At 48.0% G+C, this 14787-nt stretch overlaps 1 protein-coding gene across 7 annotated transcripts in view; it reads right to left on the reverse strand.

The window, feature by feature from the left end:
- The window catches only part of LOC106747595 (MAGUK p55 subfamily member 5-A), a 45682-nt gene that overhangs the window by 8491 nt on the left and 22404 nt on the right, over positions 1-14787 (reverse strand). For 2 of the 7 annotated variants that reach the window (XM_014625252.1, XM_014625253.1), the window contains one exon: positions 12-2196. In XM_014625252.1, the coding sequence (XP_014480738.1) occupies positions 12-2196 (2185 nt within the window). Of the gene's footprint in view, positions 1-11; positions 2197-6574; positions 7649-14787 lie in introns of those variants that run through there. The other 5 variants (XM_014625254.1, XM_014625257.1, XM_014625256.1 and 2 more) reach the window with 5 other exon arrangements.

Genomic DNA, 14787 nt, shown 5'->3' on the forward strand with positions numbered 1-14787 from the left:
GTGCGGTTTACCTGTTGTCCAAGAACGTCTTCGTGCGATTCGCTTATACTGTTCTCCAAAGTGTGCGTCGACGGCTCGCCCTGCTCCATACGTTCGTTAGAATTGTGCGAAATCAGCGGACAATTCCCTTTGCTCCATTTTACGGTGCGCCACGAGACTTTCGTCGAGCGTAAGTCAGAGTCGGAGAGTGTGAGGCGAATCGCGAAAGTCTGATAATCGGACGTTAAATCCGAAGGCTCGTTCCTCGGAGGCATTACGCCGGCGAAACTTTCGTGAGATTTCCCGATACCGTTGGGAAACGTGAACGAGGCGTCCGAGAATTTCGAACGCTCAGCCTCGTTGGAACTCGTCCGATTCCGCGCGTCAGACGAATCGTCCTGAAAGTTATCATCGCTGTCCGGAGGAACGCGCGTGTCATCGGAGAGCTCGCGCGAGGAATCTGTCTTTTGGGAAGGATCCGCGGATTCATTCGGAAAGAGAAGACGGGAGGAAGCGCCGCACGACGCGAAGTCATCGAATCCCGTTAAGAAAGCGAGCTTTTCCGAGTGGAAAATAACGGAGGACTGCCGGTATCGAAGGGCGGAGCGAGCGGACCTCTTCCGGTATCGCGACGTCCGCTCGGTGGCGGGTTTGTTAGGGGCCGGCCCAAGCGTGTTAGAGGGATGCGTGTTGAAAGCGCGAAGCGAATTGCAGCGCTCGTGGTAGACGACAGAGTGCAAGCCGTCGAGCAGCAAGCTCTTGGCTCGGATCCTTACCTTGTTGGCGTCGTGCTTACGGTCTACGGTACGCGCGACTACGGTCTCTCTACCATCTGCACTAGACAGATTATCGTTCGGGGAGAGGCAGGGGGAGGCTACGAGCGCTGTCGCGCTGGTCGTTGCGATCGTAGCGTACACGCTTCCCTCGCGATCGCGCCTCGGCTCGCTGTGCTTGGGCGGCGGGTATACCGGATGGCACTTGGTGACCGGCACGAAATCCGCCGGACAATCGACCGCCACCTCGCGGTAAGCCTTGCTCATCACGAGAAAGCTGCGATCTTGCTCGAAATCGCCGGAGGCTTCGCTCCTCAGCGTGGAGTAGCCGCTGGAGATCTGCTGGTGCCGCTTCTTCTTCGGCCGTTGTCGGGACGAGGAGGAGAGGTTGCTCAGATCGTCGCTCGAGCCGATCAGCTCTTCGATGTCGAGGCTGCGCGCCTTCGGCCGCTCGTCGTTCTGACGGCGCTTCGACCGCTTGCCCACCACCAGCTCGGCTTGCGCGGCGGGCTCCGTCGCTTGATCTTGTTGGTCGACCTTCGGTATCCTCGGGATCGCGCATTGCTCGTCTATCAGCCTGGTCAGGTCCGAGACTTCGTCGGAGCGTATCAGCAAGTCCGTCAGCCCGTACGCCGGATTGTCGAAGGAGGTCGCGTCGCGGGCGCGACCAAAGAGCGGGGCTACCTTGATGTCAGGCACCACCGACCTGCACGGAGAGCCGAGGTCTATCCTTCTGACGTCGTAAGTCGGCGAATCTTTGCGATTCTTACCAGGTTTCAGCATCAGGCTGGTGTCGAGGGGCGCGGTACTGTCCGATCTGCCCGAGGAACTCCTCGGGCTCGCGGAATCGTCGCTGCAGGTCTTCAACATGGTGGGATAATCCTCCTTGGCGAAGGGATAGTCGTCCTCGACGTCGACGCTGGACTCCTTCTGCCCGGCGGTGTTCTCCTCCTCGAAATCCCCGAAGGTGCTCTTCAAGTCCGGAGACGGGCTCCCGTGATACTTGTCTTTCTCACCGGCTCTCACCGCCTTCTCCTCCTCCTCGTCCTCGATCTTTAGCTCGATCTTCAGCATGGAAGGCTGAAGCCCGTTGTCGGTCACGTCGTCCGATACGCGTCCGTCCGCGATGGTGCGGGTCTTAAGGGTCTCGTTTTTAAGGTTAAGGGAGAGGTCGCTAGCGCTACGGGGACGGTGCTGTAGCCCGTTCCTATAATCGGAAGAGCGATTCTTTACCTTATTGGGATAGGCCTTCTGTAGAAGGGTGTCGGGCACATCAACAGGTAGCTCCCGATGATGGCCCAGGGCACCAGGGGCCCACATCTCATCGGGCCCCTCCTGCGGCTTCTTCGCGTCGCGCGAGCTGCTGTTGTTGTTCTCTTGCAGCTGTTGCTGCTGTTGCTGAGAGTGTATGTCCGTCACGCCACTACCGCTACGCCTTCGGGACCTGAAACGAGAAGAAGGCGTTATTCTTTCGACACCGTGTATCAAGGTTGCCTTTCCGCGAGATAACTGTATTGGGGGAAATAACTCGAATGAAGGATAACCAGGCTATATTTCTCACACGCAACGGGGTAAATTGCCAGCTGTTACGAAGCGGTACGTGCGGTTAATTAGATAACTTTGAGGTGCGAACTAACTCAATGTTGACTGTGCGACAACGTATCATTAAGAAAGGTCGCGATGGAAAGTGAGTCAAAGAATCACGGCATAGTAACGCGATTAAAATCAATATTTGCTGCTGCCTTCAACGAAAGAGTGAGATTATAGCGCAAACCTTTCTCAAGTTGGACGCACGGCAGCGGAGTAAATAAGCAATGCGGTCAAATGGTCTCAATACTTTCACGTCGAGAAAACCTAGCGAGCTGGTGAAATATGAGAGAAAAAAAGTCCCAAAATATATATGCGGCGCTTAATTATGTTGAGCCGGTCGTGCGTATCAATCGCTGGTAGCACGTGCCGACGGCGATGCCATGAATATTCCTTCCTTTCGTACCTTTAAATTTTGTAGAACATGACGGTGGAAATTAATTCAACCCGCTTTATGTATCACGCGACTCTCATGTTATATATGATGTTTCAAATGAACGTAGAATCTTCCGCTCGTTCGATCGCGCCGAGGATATGCAGACCGGAAAGAAACTTTCGATACGATAAACCTAAAATATACGTATTACGCGCTGTCAGCCGCCGCTTTATCTCGGCGGTAATTTCTCCGTTATAAAGTTGGCAAAACCATGAAAGTAAGCTCGAAAAAATCTCGAAAAATTCGTCAAATATCATTTCTCTCACGGCGAGCTTTCTTCTGTTTCGGAAATTAGATTCCTGCGACAAAGGTCGCAGCGGCGATAGGCCTCTTCGCGGATCACCGGGTATAGAATATTCAACACAGGAACGCCATTACACTCGTCGGTCCTTACGCAAATACGCGCGTGGACATTCATAGGACGGGACAATGGAAATCGCGAACAAAGACGATAGGAAATACGGTACCGCGATTCAATATACGCGGACGCTTAATGACGCCGTGCGTTTTCGGTCTTTCGGCCTTAGAGAAAAGATTCAATCTCTCGATCGTTGAATTAAGAAAGCCGAATCTTCTCTTTCTTCCTCTTCCCTCCTCTCGCTCGCGTAATTCCGCAAGCACGCAACGTTTCCAAACACATTTATTTCGCGGGAATAGAATATCATTAAGAGGCGGAGAGCGAGACCTAATTTCTGCGACGTCCAGACGGATTTCGCCCAGGAAACGCCGCGTTATTTTCTCTCTTTTTTTTTCTTTTTTTCCTCCAGTAAGAAACACGTACTTTCCAATAGTTAACCGATCGCTAATGCGAACGCGGATCGGCGCATCCGTTCGTTCCACGTGGACTCCGTAACGGAAAACGTGAGCAGGTCTGCGTGAATACCGCCTGCAGCACGCACTGATCGACACGGTAAGGCCTTCGAGAAGGATCGCTTTTAAAGGGAAGGAAGGCTGGCGTCGCGTCTGGATGCATTTACAGGCAAACGGGGATGGGTCAGCCTAGTCTCGAGAAGTGTGACTTTTCCAAAGTTGCGAATTCCTTTGACATAAAACTAAGCGCATTCTCTTGTCGATAATCCGACGAAACCGCGTCTGTCGTATTCGTGAAAATGTGACAATGCCGGTAAAAATTGACGCGATTCACGCGTGCAAAGTACTATCCATACGAGCGTGCGAAGCGGTCGACGCGGAGTGAAAAATGCGGAATGAAAAATGACATTTGTAGTAACGTATAAATGTAATTAAATTATATCATGATCGATTAAATCCAATAGCGATCCGTACGCTTTTATCAGCGAGTTAACTAAATCGAGTCGTCAAAAGCTATCATTGTGCCGATACCATGACGTGATCGAAAATCGTCTCTCCGTGCGAATAATGAAACCTTAATGAAAATGTGACACACTTTCGCGCCCCGTTCGTGAGTTTCCATTGAAACGGAGGAATTTTCAAGAAAGAAGTCTAATTAAAAAGTTTTCACCGATTTTCCAACGGCTTTCGCGAATCCAAGATTTATTATTTGCGAGATCAGTTCTATGATTTCAAGGATTTCGCAAAAAGGTTTTTTTTTTTCTTCATTCTCAGGCAGTGCGAAGCGACGCTTTGCGTAAAAACTTCCTCTCCGTTCTCTCTATCTCATTTCGTATGAAATAATGCAGAAATTTAATTGCACGGAGAATGTTGCTTTCCATGAGAGACAGCTTTTGTCGCATTTACAGCGATGCTACCAATTTGCGCTAATTGCGTCGAAAAATTCACGCCATGCAGAATATACGAGTGAAAGTAAGTTACACAGGCTTCCTGACGGGGGCGACTTACAAAACGGAATGCAAGAGTCTAATGATGAGTGTACCACCGGTGTCGCATTTCCCTATACAAATCGTGACTCCTCGCGAAAGGTCACTCTTACTTTCTCAATTAATTTCTCCATTCATGCCGACATTTTTATTGGGCGTACCGTCATGTTCTCACCGATGCGCAGCTGCATTCAGCGAAACTCCATTCACTCGAGTTTTTAACAATGCGTCGTACCGTGCCGCCGCGTCATTATGCGCTTAAATATCCAAATTGACGCAAATATGCGAAACAAAACGACCGTGATGAGTCACTGTGTGTGTGTGTGTGTAATAACAATCTATTAATGGCAATATCGTGGATTAAGTTATCGCCAGAAACTGGATCGCGCGAACAGCAATGTTCGTTAATGAAATAGCAATCGAACAGCAATGTTCGTTAATGAAATAGCACATTTAGAATTGATTTTCTCAGTTTTCTCTATAGGACTTTAAGGTGGTGCAACGCCTGAAATGTCGATCACCACGGAGATGAATTTTTATAACGGTATTTATCGATAATCACCCCCGATGTGGGATCGCGCGGCTTGTCCGTGGTGCGGAAATCAAGTCACTAAATTACGACGCACGTAATTACCCATATTTAGCGGAAGATCGAGGCGTGCTCAAGGCCCGAGCAATTATTCGTATAATCGCGTGCGAAATCCACGAGTTTGATTATGTAATGCGAGTTACACCGGAATGAATAGACGTTACAACACCTCGGTGTCGCTTAAACTAAGCTACATCGTGGCGAACTTCGAGGCGATTCCTGTGGAAATTCTTCGCAAGAATTTCTCCCGCGATCGACCTCTCGCCTTCGTTCTCTTTCCAAACATCATTCCACGTGCAAGAAAAAGCCAGCGAACGGGCGGTTAGGCTTTCGTAGCGATTCGGTGTATCCGTCCCTGACTTAACGATACCCGTGGAGAAGGGGGCATGTAGTGCCGCGCAGTCGGGAATGGAAACACGTGATCTCCCCTTGTTTTGAATTCCACGTGAGAATTCGCGTTAAATGTTCCCAGAGTCAGGATACGCTTCCCAGCGCGATTTTTGTAGAGACGAGGATTTTATCGCACATATATTTTTTACCTTGAATTCCCGGTATTTCGGCCGAACTTTACCAATTTTGTTCGCTCTCGCGTCGAGTAAGCTTTTCTATTTGTTTCTTTCGGAACGACTCAGACACTTCGTGAACAACTGTCACATACATCGTGTTTCACTGGATCGCCCCCTGCTTGTGCGCGACACGCAAGTTGACAAATCATTGGATGGACAATCTTACGCTCGTATTTGTAACCCCCTAACTATGGTAATAACGCATAGTCATTACTGAGATCTTCCGCGAGCGCCGAGCAATAAGTGGCACTTGATAACAAGTACGGGCTGCTATTAAACTATCAAGCGGTTATATCTCATGAGAAGTTAATATATTACACACCTACACACAGGGTGCGAGCGCTCGCTTTCTCCCTACGGAATACCTTTGCGCGCCTCCCTACCTTTTCACTATCCTCTCCTCCGCTCTCAAGCGGGAATCTTTAATTAAGAGCCGCGGACACAGATTTCGCGCATGGCATAATTCCGCTCGTCTGGAAGAACATTTTTTGCGCTGCTCGAAAATTAAAGGAACGTTGCGCGGAGGGCAAGCTGCCATTAACACGTACTTTCGGACATGCGTGCGTAGATAATTAAATGCTACGCGTTGTATAATTTCACACGAGGCGTATCTTCGCAACATCCTCCAACTTTCGCGCGATATTGTAATGTAATCGGAAATATCGCTTCCGATAAATACTGGCGAAACTCTCGTTTACTGTGTGTACATCATTGTAATTGTAAATATTTTCAGCTACTTCGGTACGTGAAAACACGCAGCTTTTGATGTACGAGATGCACAAAAAGAACAAGTGTATTTTGTCGAATATATTGACGATACGCGCGGATACCGAGCGCTGGAAACCTACCAGTGTAGCGTTTTGAGGATTCTCATGGCGTGGCCCTCTCAACGACTCGTCCTTCGTTCAAACCTCATGGGCGCTCGCGCGACGGAGCCGCGGAGAATCTCAATGCGGTCCCGCGCCGCTGAGACCTTCCGCCGATTTTTTCGCTTCCTCTTCCTAGTCTTCCCCGATATACACACTTTTATCCGTTTTCCTTTTGTCTTTGAGATATTTATCTAGCGTCGACTCGCCGATAGCATCGCGAATGATCCGCTATTGGTCCGACCTTCGCGAAACATTATTACATTCTCTACACGATTCTTCGCTTCCTCTTACCACACCCCACTTCCACGCCGGCGTGATTAAATATTTAAGCCCCTCTCTTCGCGGGCGAATTCTTGCCGGCTCTTCCGTCCGAGTATGGGATCGCTGCGCGATTTTTCATTCTCCACCTTTCCCCGGCCTCAAGCATTCCACGGAGACGCGCCGATCCTACGACACCCACGCAAAGTCGATCTCTCTCGATCGATTCTTCCTCACTGCGAACGCAACAACGCCCTGCACGACGAAACCGGACTCTTCGCGTCGTCCTTATCTCACTTCCTCCTCGTGAACCACTTTTACACCTTGCGCGTCTCGACCTTATCGCGCCCCTCGTTGACTCTACGCGCGCGTCTCACGGTGGCACATTCCAACAGTAATACACGCGCACACACGCACAGGTGTGCGGTCACGCGACGGACGCTCTCGGCGACGAAGGAGGTGTATGCACCTTCCGAAGGCTGTTGAAGGAGGAGTTGGTGGCGGCGGCGGCGGTGGCGGCGCGCACTATATCGCATGGAGAACGTTCGTACCGGTTTTGGCCCGCCGGACAGATATTCCCGACTCCGTTAACCGCCTACTAATTACATCGCACGCCTTGTCGAAACTCAACGCGACGATCGATTCAACTCCGATCGATCGACGCACACTTGCTTCGATTTTAACTTTGCCGAGAGATGCCACGCAATCCACTCGAGATTAACACGAGCGAGTAGGGGAGTACGAGAATGGAGTAAACGAAGAACACGCGAGGAGGGCTGGCGTCCCTCCAGCTTCGAACTGACGCGAGTTTGTTGGCTTCGCTTTACCTCGAGAGAGCCAACCAAGCCGGTGCCCCCTTCTCTCTCTCTCTCTCTTCTACCTGTCCAATCTGTCCCCCTCTATCATACCTTCCCTCTCCTTTCTCCCTCCCTTCCTCCCTCTTCCCTCTCCAGCGCTCACCTTCCAGCTGCGCGTTTCTGCCTTACCTCTCTCCCACTCTTTTCTTCCCCACCGACTGTTCACCGGTTCAAACACCGAGTGTCTCTTTCTATGCATTCGTTCCTCTCGCTTCGCAGATCCCCTCTTCCATCTTTCTTCGCCAACTTGCCTCGTTCTTCTCCCTCCCGACTCGGCCTGCATTCCTCTCTCTGGATCTCTGTCCGTCCTCAGCAGCGCGTCTGTCTTCCTTCAGACGAATTTGGACCTGTCCTCTCTCGATCCTTTTTCTTTTGCTCTTTCTCTATACGACGCTCGGAGGTGGTTCACTTCGTTCCTTCTCTCTGTTCATCTTCCTCCCTTTTCCGCTCTTTGCTGCGATCACGTGGCCCCAGCATTGAAGTCTCTCGCTCTCTTCCCCACCTCCGTCTTCGCGCCAACTCGCACACAAATGGAACGTGCACGCACGTTAATGTTGCGCGGCACACACAACTCGTTCGCGTAGTATTTCGACTCTCAGCTGATTCGACGATCCTTTTCATCTTTCTCACGATTATCAGTCCGACCTTGCTTCCTGAACGTTCTACGCCCGAGGCTTCTTCCGTACGAAAGAAGGACACGATGGCGCCGCAAAGTGGCAGAACGCACGGCTGGAACGCCGTACCAATGAGAAAACGCACCTTTCGTTACCGAATTATTTTTAGACCGAATTCGACGCTAAAATTCGTCAAAGTAATCACATTCGTCGAGATTGTAATAGATTCAGTTTCGCATGAAAATCTCCTTACATCGAATGGACTCGCCTCACTTTTGCCGTGAAACAAATCGATACGCGTTAAACACGGTTTCAATAGGATCGGTATGCATTATAAGTGCCGCGATGGGAATCGCAAATGGATGAGGCATTCGACCATTGGATACAGGACGCTGAATGGTATCGTGAGACACCTTGATATTGTGTGCAGATTTTTTCTGCAATTTTATTGTTCGCGATTGTGAGTGTGTGTCGTGTCAAATGAAACAGAGTATCCGCCCTCGATCATTGCGCAACATCCATTATTCGAGCGTTCCGTAACGCCCGTTTGGATTAACTTCCAGCGCGGAAATATTTATCGATTCGATTGTGTTAAAACCTTCATTAGATCCAGCTGTGCGCGCTCACTGATCCGTGTCACGTCCGAATGTCGTTTGAAGGGTAAGTTGCACAATAAAATACCTGAAGAAGATTTCTCATTGTACATTCGCGACGCGCTGGATTGAGCTGTGCGTATCAATTTAACCGAGGAATTCAATCATAATTCCGAGATACGAAAACAAATTACGCCAACTTGATGTAAAATTCGAATTGATTGCGAAACTTGCTGGCGAAAAAAGACCTCTCGCTGGATGATTCCATATGGCGAAATACGCGAGAATGATAAAGTTCTGGCTAGCTCGTTTCCGCCGAAAGAGGTGATATGGAAACAAATATTACGCGCTCGTTCATACGAAGACTCGCGGAAATATTTCGCGGTAATGGGCAAAAATGCAACGAGGCTGATGCATGTATTTCACTTCATCGTTCCGACATCCGTTTATTGAACGAGTAGTTCAGTAGGTCGTGCTATTATCTCTCCTTTCGTCCGGGTCGTCATTTTATCACTATCTGTGCCAAGAGTAATGACGAAGATTCTTTTCTTCCCGCATTTTAGTCAGGTTACCGTGCTCATTCTTTCTCCTCTTCGACTCTTCCTTTTAGCTTTTTTCCAATCTTTTCAAAACTAGAAAACTACAAATCGGCGTCGATATGGTTTACATAAAACGGAAGGTATGTAGGTGACTGAATTCGGCACGGCTCCAGCTATTCTCCGGATTCGTTCTGTATGGTGCCACTGAAGCTTTCTTAGGAGATGCGGAAAAAAAATCCTAGGTGGCTCGTAACAAAAGCTGTTCATGTCAAGAAATGATGCGGACTCTACATTGTGTTGAAAGTCAGCTTTCGTGCATTTTATATCGTCGTAGAATTTGCAGTAGCTGATTGATCCTTCAATTATGATCAATGTGTGAAGATACTCAAATATATTCTCGCAAGTGTAAGCTCATGTATAAAACAAAGCCGCTCCCAGAAACGAACACGCATCTCTTAAATCGCTTTAAAGTGTGTGTGTCATTATTTAACAGATTGAATATACATTCGTCGCGCATTAAAAACCAATTTATATTACGATAACCTCCCTCACTTTCGATCTATCTGTTTCTAAATGTTCTATAAATTGAATTTTTTCGTCCAAATGAAAGCAGCGTTGATCAATGAGTAGCTTATCGCTATCTCGACTGGGCCATGGACATTGTCAAAGTATGTCAATCGTCAAGAACACATTCGTTGTTTCCATTCCAGAGTGGATTAATCCACCTATCGGTTACTGTTTGTCTACTGATCTCCCATATATTGGGTCGTCGAACTCGCGAGTGCAGTGTCGCGCGCACGCACGAATCGCAATACCGAGTTGAGTTCTACACCTTGGCACACGAGAGAGAGAGAGAGAGAGCGCGCTTTATATGGGCTACGTGATCACTTTTATAAACCGCGTTACGCGACTCGCCTTTTACGATCACAGCGTGTCGATTTTCGAAGGCTGGAAGGCGCGCTTTGTCGATGCCGTGTTTAACTCCCCCACGAAATTTCGAAGCGCATGCACTCCCCGTGTGTGTGTGTGTGTGTATGTATAGGATCGCCAGAAACTCGAGATTCAACTGAAAGTGTTCTATGGGCGCCCAAGAATCGCAGAGTACAATGCCGATCTTTCTTTTCATGGACTTTCCGAGTAAAATAGATTTCGCATCGGCCGGCTTCACAAGTCCCGCATGGCTACGAAATCCTCACGTTCGCGCGTCTAAGTCTTCTTGTTGCGAGTGGCTTTGTCCCCGGAGTTCCCGGTACCCTGCGGTACCAGTAGGTAGGCGTTAGCAGAACGGTATTCGGTCGCTTTCGCTCGTAGGTAGTCTTAAAATGCCGACAGAAAGATGAAATACCAAAAGCGCGTAATGCCGAACCACATGCGTCGTAAAAGACAGCCACTTAATGATCCGTGTAGTTACCTCGCCTTCCCCATCGCGCGGAGCCAATTACGAGCCGAGTAACGAGATTTCGGTAAACAGTCGCATGTGTAAAGTGTCGAAAACAATCGGCCTTTGTCTCGTTCCAGACACACGGTAATATTCGGACGAAATCGGTGAAAGAGGGATCTGCTAAGAGCCGCATTTCAGATAATCTCACTTAATTCACGGAGGGATATTACCGAATATACAGTTACTACGGCAGTGGCGTGAGGTGCGCTAGCCGGGATTGTCACGGACACTTTAATTAAAGTCACTAATGCGCGAAAATTTATTACGCTCGCAAACATTGCGATCTGTCAAGATAGCGTGTTACCAGCGGAATCGTCGAAAGATACGTGCGAGATATTAATATCTGGCTCGGATATACATATATATCGTGAGATATATGCGATTCGCGGCATCAAATTTTAATGAAAGCTCCGACATTGGGATTTGATGAAGACGACTCTACCGAGGAAGAGCGTGTCCTATTTCGTCGAAAAAAAAACGAGATACGTAAAAATGAAGATGAAACGCCTCGTTAATATTTTGGCGAGTCAACACCTGCTGTCGACATATGTTACAGCTGATCGAGACGTGTTATCGCAAATTCTTTTCTCTCTCTCTCCCTTTTTTTTAAGGACGCGCTTGATTGTCCGCAATCGTGGGAATTCCTCTCTCAGCGATTTACCTGCAAAGAATGGAAACTCCGAGCCGCCGAGCGAGGCATACCCAGCATGCCTTGCACGGGTCGCACGCCCGGTTTAGGTCGATCCACATCACCATGGCACCATATTCGCCGGCGGAAAAGCGAGCGGATGAAATCTATCGAAAATTATCGATAACGCGCGGGTGAACGTACCGCCGTAAAAACAAGCCGTGCCACACGCGCGCGATGAACGGGAGCGAAATTGTTGACACGACGACTGGGCGCCGAGGTAAGAGAGAACTGCTGGCTGGAATGTAGCTTATCGGTGTCGGTGCTTGATATCGAAAGCTTATCGCCGTGTGTGCGTAATAACGCTGTCACGTCGCACGAAGAGATCTCTGCGGCGGCACTTTGCGTTTCATGCATAAATGCGCGACGCCGTAGGTACGCCGCCTCCGTTCAAATCTGGCGGTGCTGATTCGGAGGAACGCTTATCATATTATGCGGAAGAAAATGTCAGAAATTTATCTCGCCGACCCACAAAGATGATGAGAAGCCGCTGTTACTAATAAACAAGCTACTCGATCGATAAATTAGCGATCGGAAACGAAGGCGCTGTAATTTTTCTTTCGGGACGACTCTTTAACGAGAAAAAGCGTGTCTCCAAACCTTCCACCATTGACCGAATCACAATGAATCAACGTTTTTTTCCCCCTCCTGCGTACGCTATCGTAGCGCCAGCGTGGTCTCGGGGATCTATTTATATGAAAATGTTGATTCTCTCGTGCGACACGTGGCGCTTGCGCTCACACCTGACGAGGTTTCGACCTGTGAGTATATATGCGGCGCAGCTAACATGTGCTCGATTACACACGCGATAGACAACCCCTTCGATGAGTCACTTGCGGCAAATAAAAGAGGCAGTCGACGAGGGGGCTCACCTTCCCCGTCTACGACGAAGACGGTGGCTACATGTTCCGCAGGTATACGATACGATCTTCCCGTGACGTATCCAGCAGTCGTCGAGACGTGACGCTCAGTGCGGAAATTGTGACGCACGCGGTGTCGATAGACCGAATTTTTACGAATCGCGCGCGCAGAGTAATGTGATCCACCAACCAACTATACCCGATTCTTGACCGAAAAATTCATTGATTTACTGGAAATTCCAGTGCACAGTGTATGTCTCTGGAACGCCGAACGTTCCGCAAAGCATGAGATGCGATTACGCGCAATTATACGCGGTGTCCGAGAAATGCGGCTTCAAAGCGGAGTCCTCCGCTTTGATAATTGAAGTCCGTTTGAAAGGTAAAGTGCTCTCGCGCGGGTCTTCGCTTTTTAATTAAGCGAGTGAAAAATCCACGCACACACTTCCTCCGACGTAATTACTTTCCCAGGTTTGCGGTGTAACGAGAGCAAACGAACTTGCTCATGAAAGTGTTTTCCTTCGGGTATTAAAATTTCCATTTTCCGCATTCGAGGATTTACCATTTTCATATTTATCGTCAAACATATTACTCCTGTACCGGTAAATTGTGTGAAACAAAGAAACAAGCCAAATGTATTCTGATTTTGAGGAAAAAAATTCGTATTTACACTCAGCTACTCTTAACATCTCGTTCCTCCTCTTTTCACTTTCCTTTACATTAATATTTTTCCAACACCCTGTAGCTCGCAAGGATCAACATTTAACGAATGTAAAAAAAAATGGGCCGCATTTCTCATGCTAGCAATCGGTCTTCCGGTCTGCCAGGTGTGCGTCTCCGTGCAGTGTACGACAGGAAACGCAGGTGCGCACGTCGGTGGATCCACCCTACCTGTTCTGTGTACAGGAGGTCGGATCCCGAACCTCTGACTATCATGGTATTATGGCAGAGCACGTAGTACAGAATTCTTGAGAAAGTTGAAACGACGGGACCGCCGTATCTACAATGGCATCGGATACATTCAAATAGTCGCAGGTAAACGCCTAGACTCAGGTCCTTCTTTTAACACTTTTTTTCTAAGCATCTTCTACACTTGAAAATCTCTCTTACGAAAAAAAGACAGACAATATTCAATTTTCAGTTGACTTCTACAAATGGTTCCTGACCTACGCAAGAGTAAAAAAAAAATGTATAATTTTCACTCTCCAAGATAATCGTTTTTCCGTCAGCTTTGTTACTTGTTCCATTCTTAAATCTTCCATCTGTAGTAGAGAAAAAAGTTGAAGTAATTTCTAACCGAGCCGTGTCTCTACTACTACGAGATGACAATTTCTCTAGGTAAAGAAATACCGTAAAATTGCGTTACAGTAAACTTCGTGAGACCAGCAAATTTTATTACACTCTAAGTTCATCGCATTGAGAAGAAAGTTTTCATTGACTTCATTATTATAACTCGTTGCAGTACCTATTATTTACAAACGGGAATTCCATTATCGTTCGTAAAATGTACGCGCGTTAATCACCTTAGAACACGTTCGTTGTGAATAGTAACGAATGCATTAGCTCTGAATAAAACACCATGGGACCCGGTCGACGTTTCTAAAGAAGCGACGAGAAGTCATTATTCCGAACTAGAAACCGTATTAATTATCAAATGCTCTCGGCGGAGAATAATTTTCCGCGAATAGACATTGGCTGTACGCTTATTAACATCTCGGCGAATCGCTCGATCAACTCCATTAAACTTCGTTCGAGGCAACAAAAAGAAACGTGAAATTTCGAAGCGCCCAAGCGGTTGATTTGAATTTTCTACGGTCGCGAAGAACTGATTATAATTTCCGCGCATAACATAAATCAAATTTAACATTCCGCTACTTTCCGTGGACAACGTACGACGGGCGAGCCGGTGAAATAGCGAAAGTAATAGCCGGAACTAAGTGGAACGCGGAATTCATTACGGAAATGTGTTTGAGCAATTACACATCGATGTACCGTACGCGCGTGTTGATTGGATTTGAGTTTATGCCAAGAAACGCGCGTATAGACACGCGATATAATGAACTTTCAATTAGTGTAGCAGTCCCAACCTTGACAATGAGATCTGTGACCGTTCTCATGCACGGACGTCAACGGACCGGTAACAAAGGCAACAATTCCTTAAGCCGACTACGAGGTAAGAGAAGACGAACGGCATATCATCGAGAAACGCTTCGAAGAAAATTCAAATTGATTTAGTGGGCGAGACAACAATTTATTTTCCACGTGTTAATGTATTTCTTCACAGTTATACTTGAGAGTGATTTTTCCATAAACCTCTCGTAAGTATACCTTTGAGTTTCAAGCGA

This window comes from Dinoponera quadriceps, unplaced genomic scaffold (genome assembly GCF_001313825.1).
Source record: "Dinoponera quadriceps isolate SergipeBrazil2010 unplaced genomic scaffold, ASM131382v1 scaffold1395, whole genome shotgun sequence".
NCBI classification, from domain to species: Eukaryota; Metazoa; Arthropoda; class Insecta; order Hymenoptera; family Formicidae; genus Dinoponera; species Dinoponera quadriceps.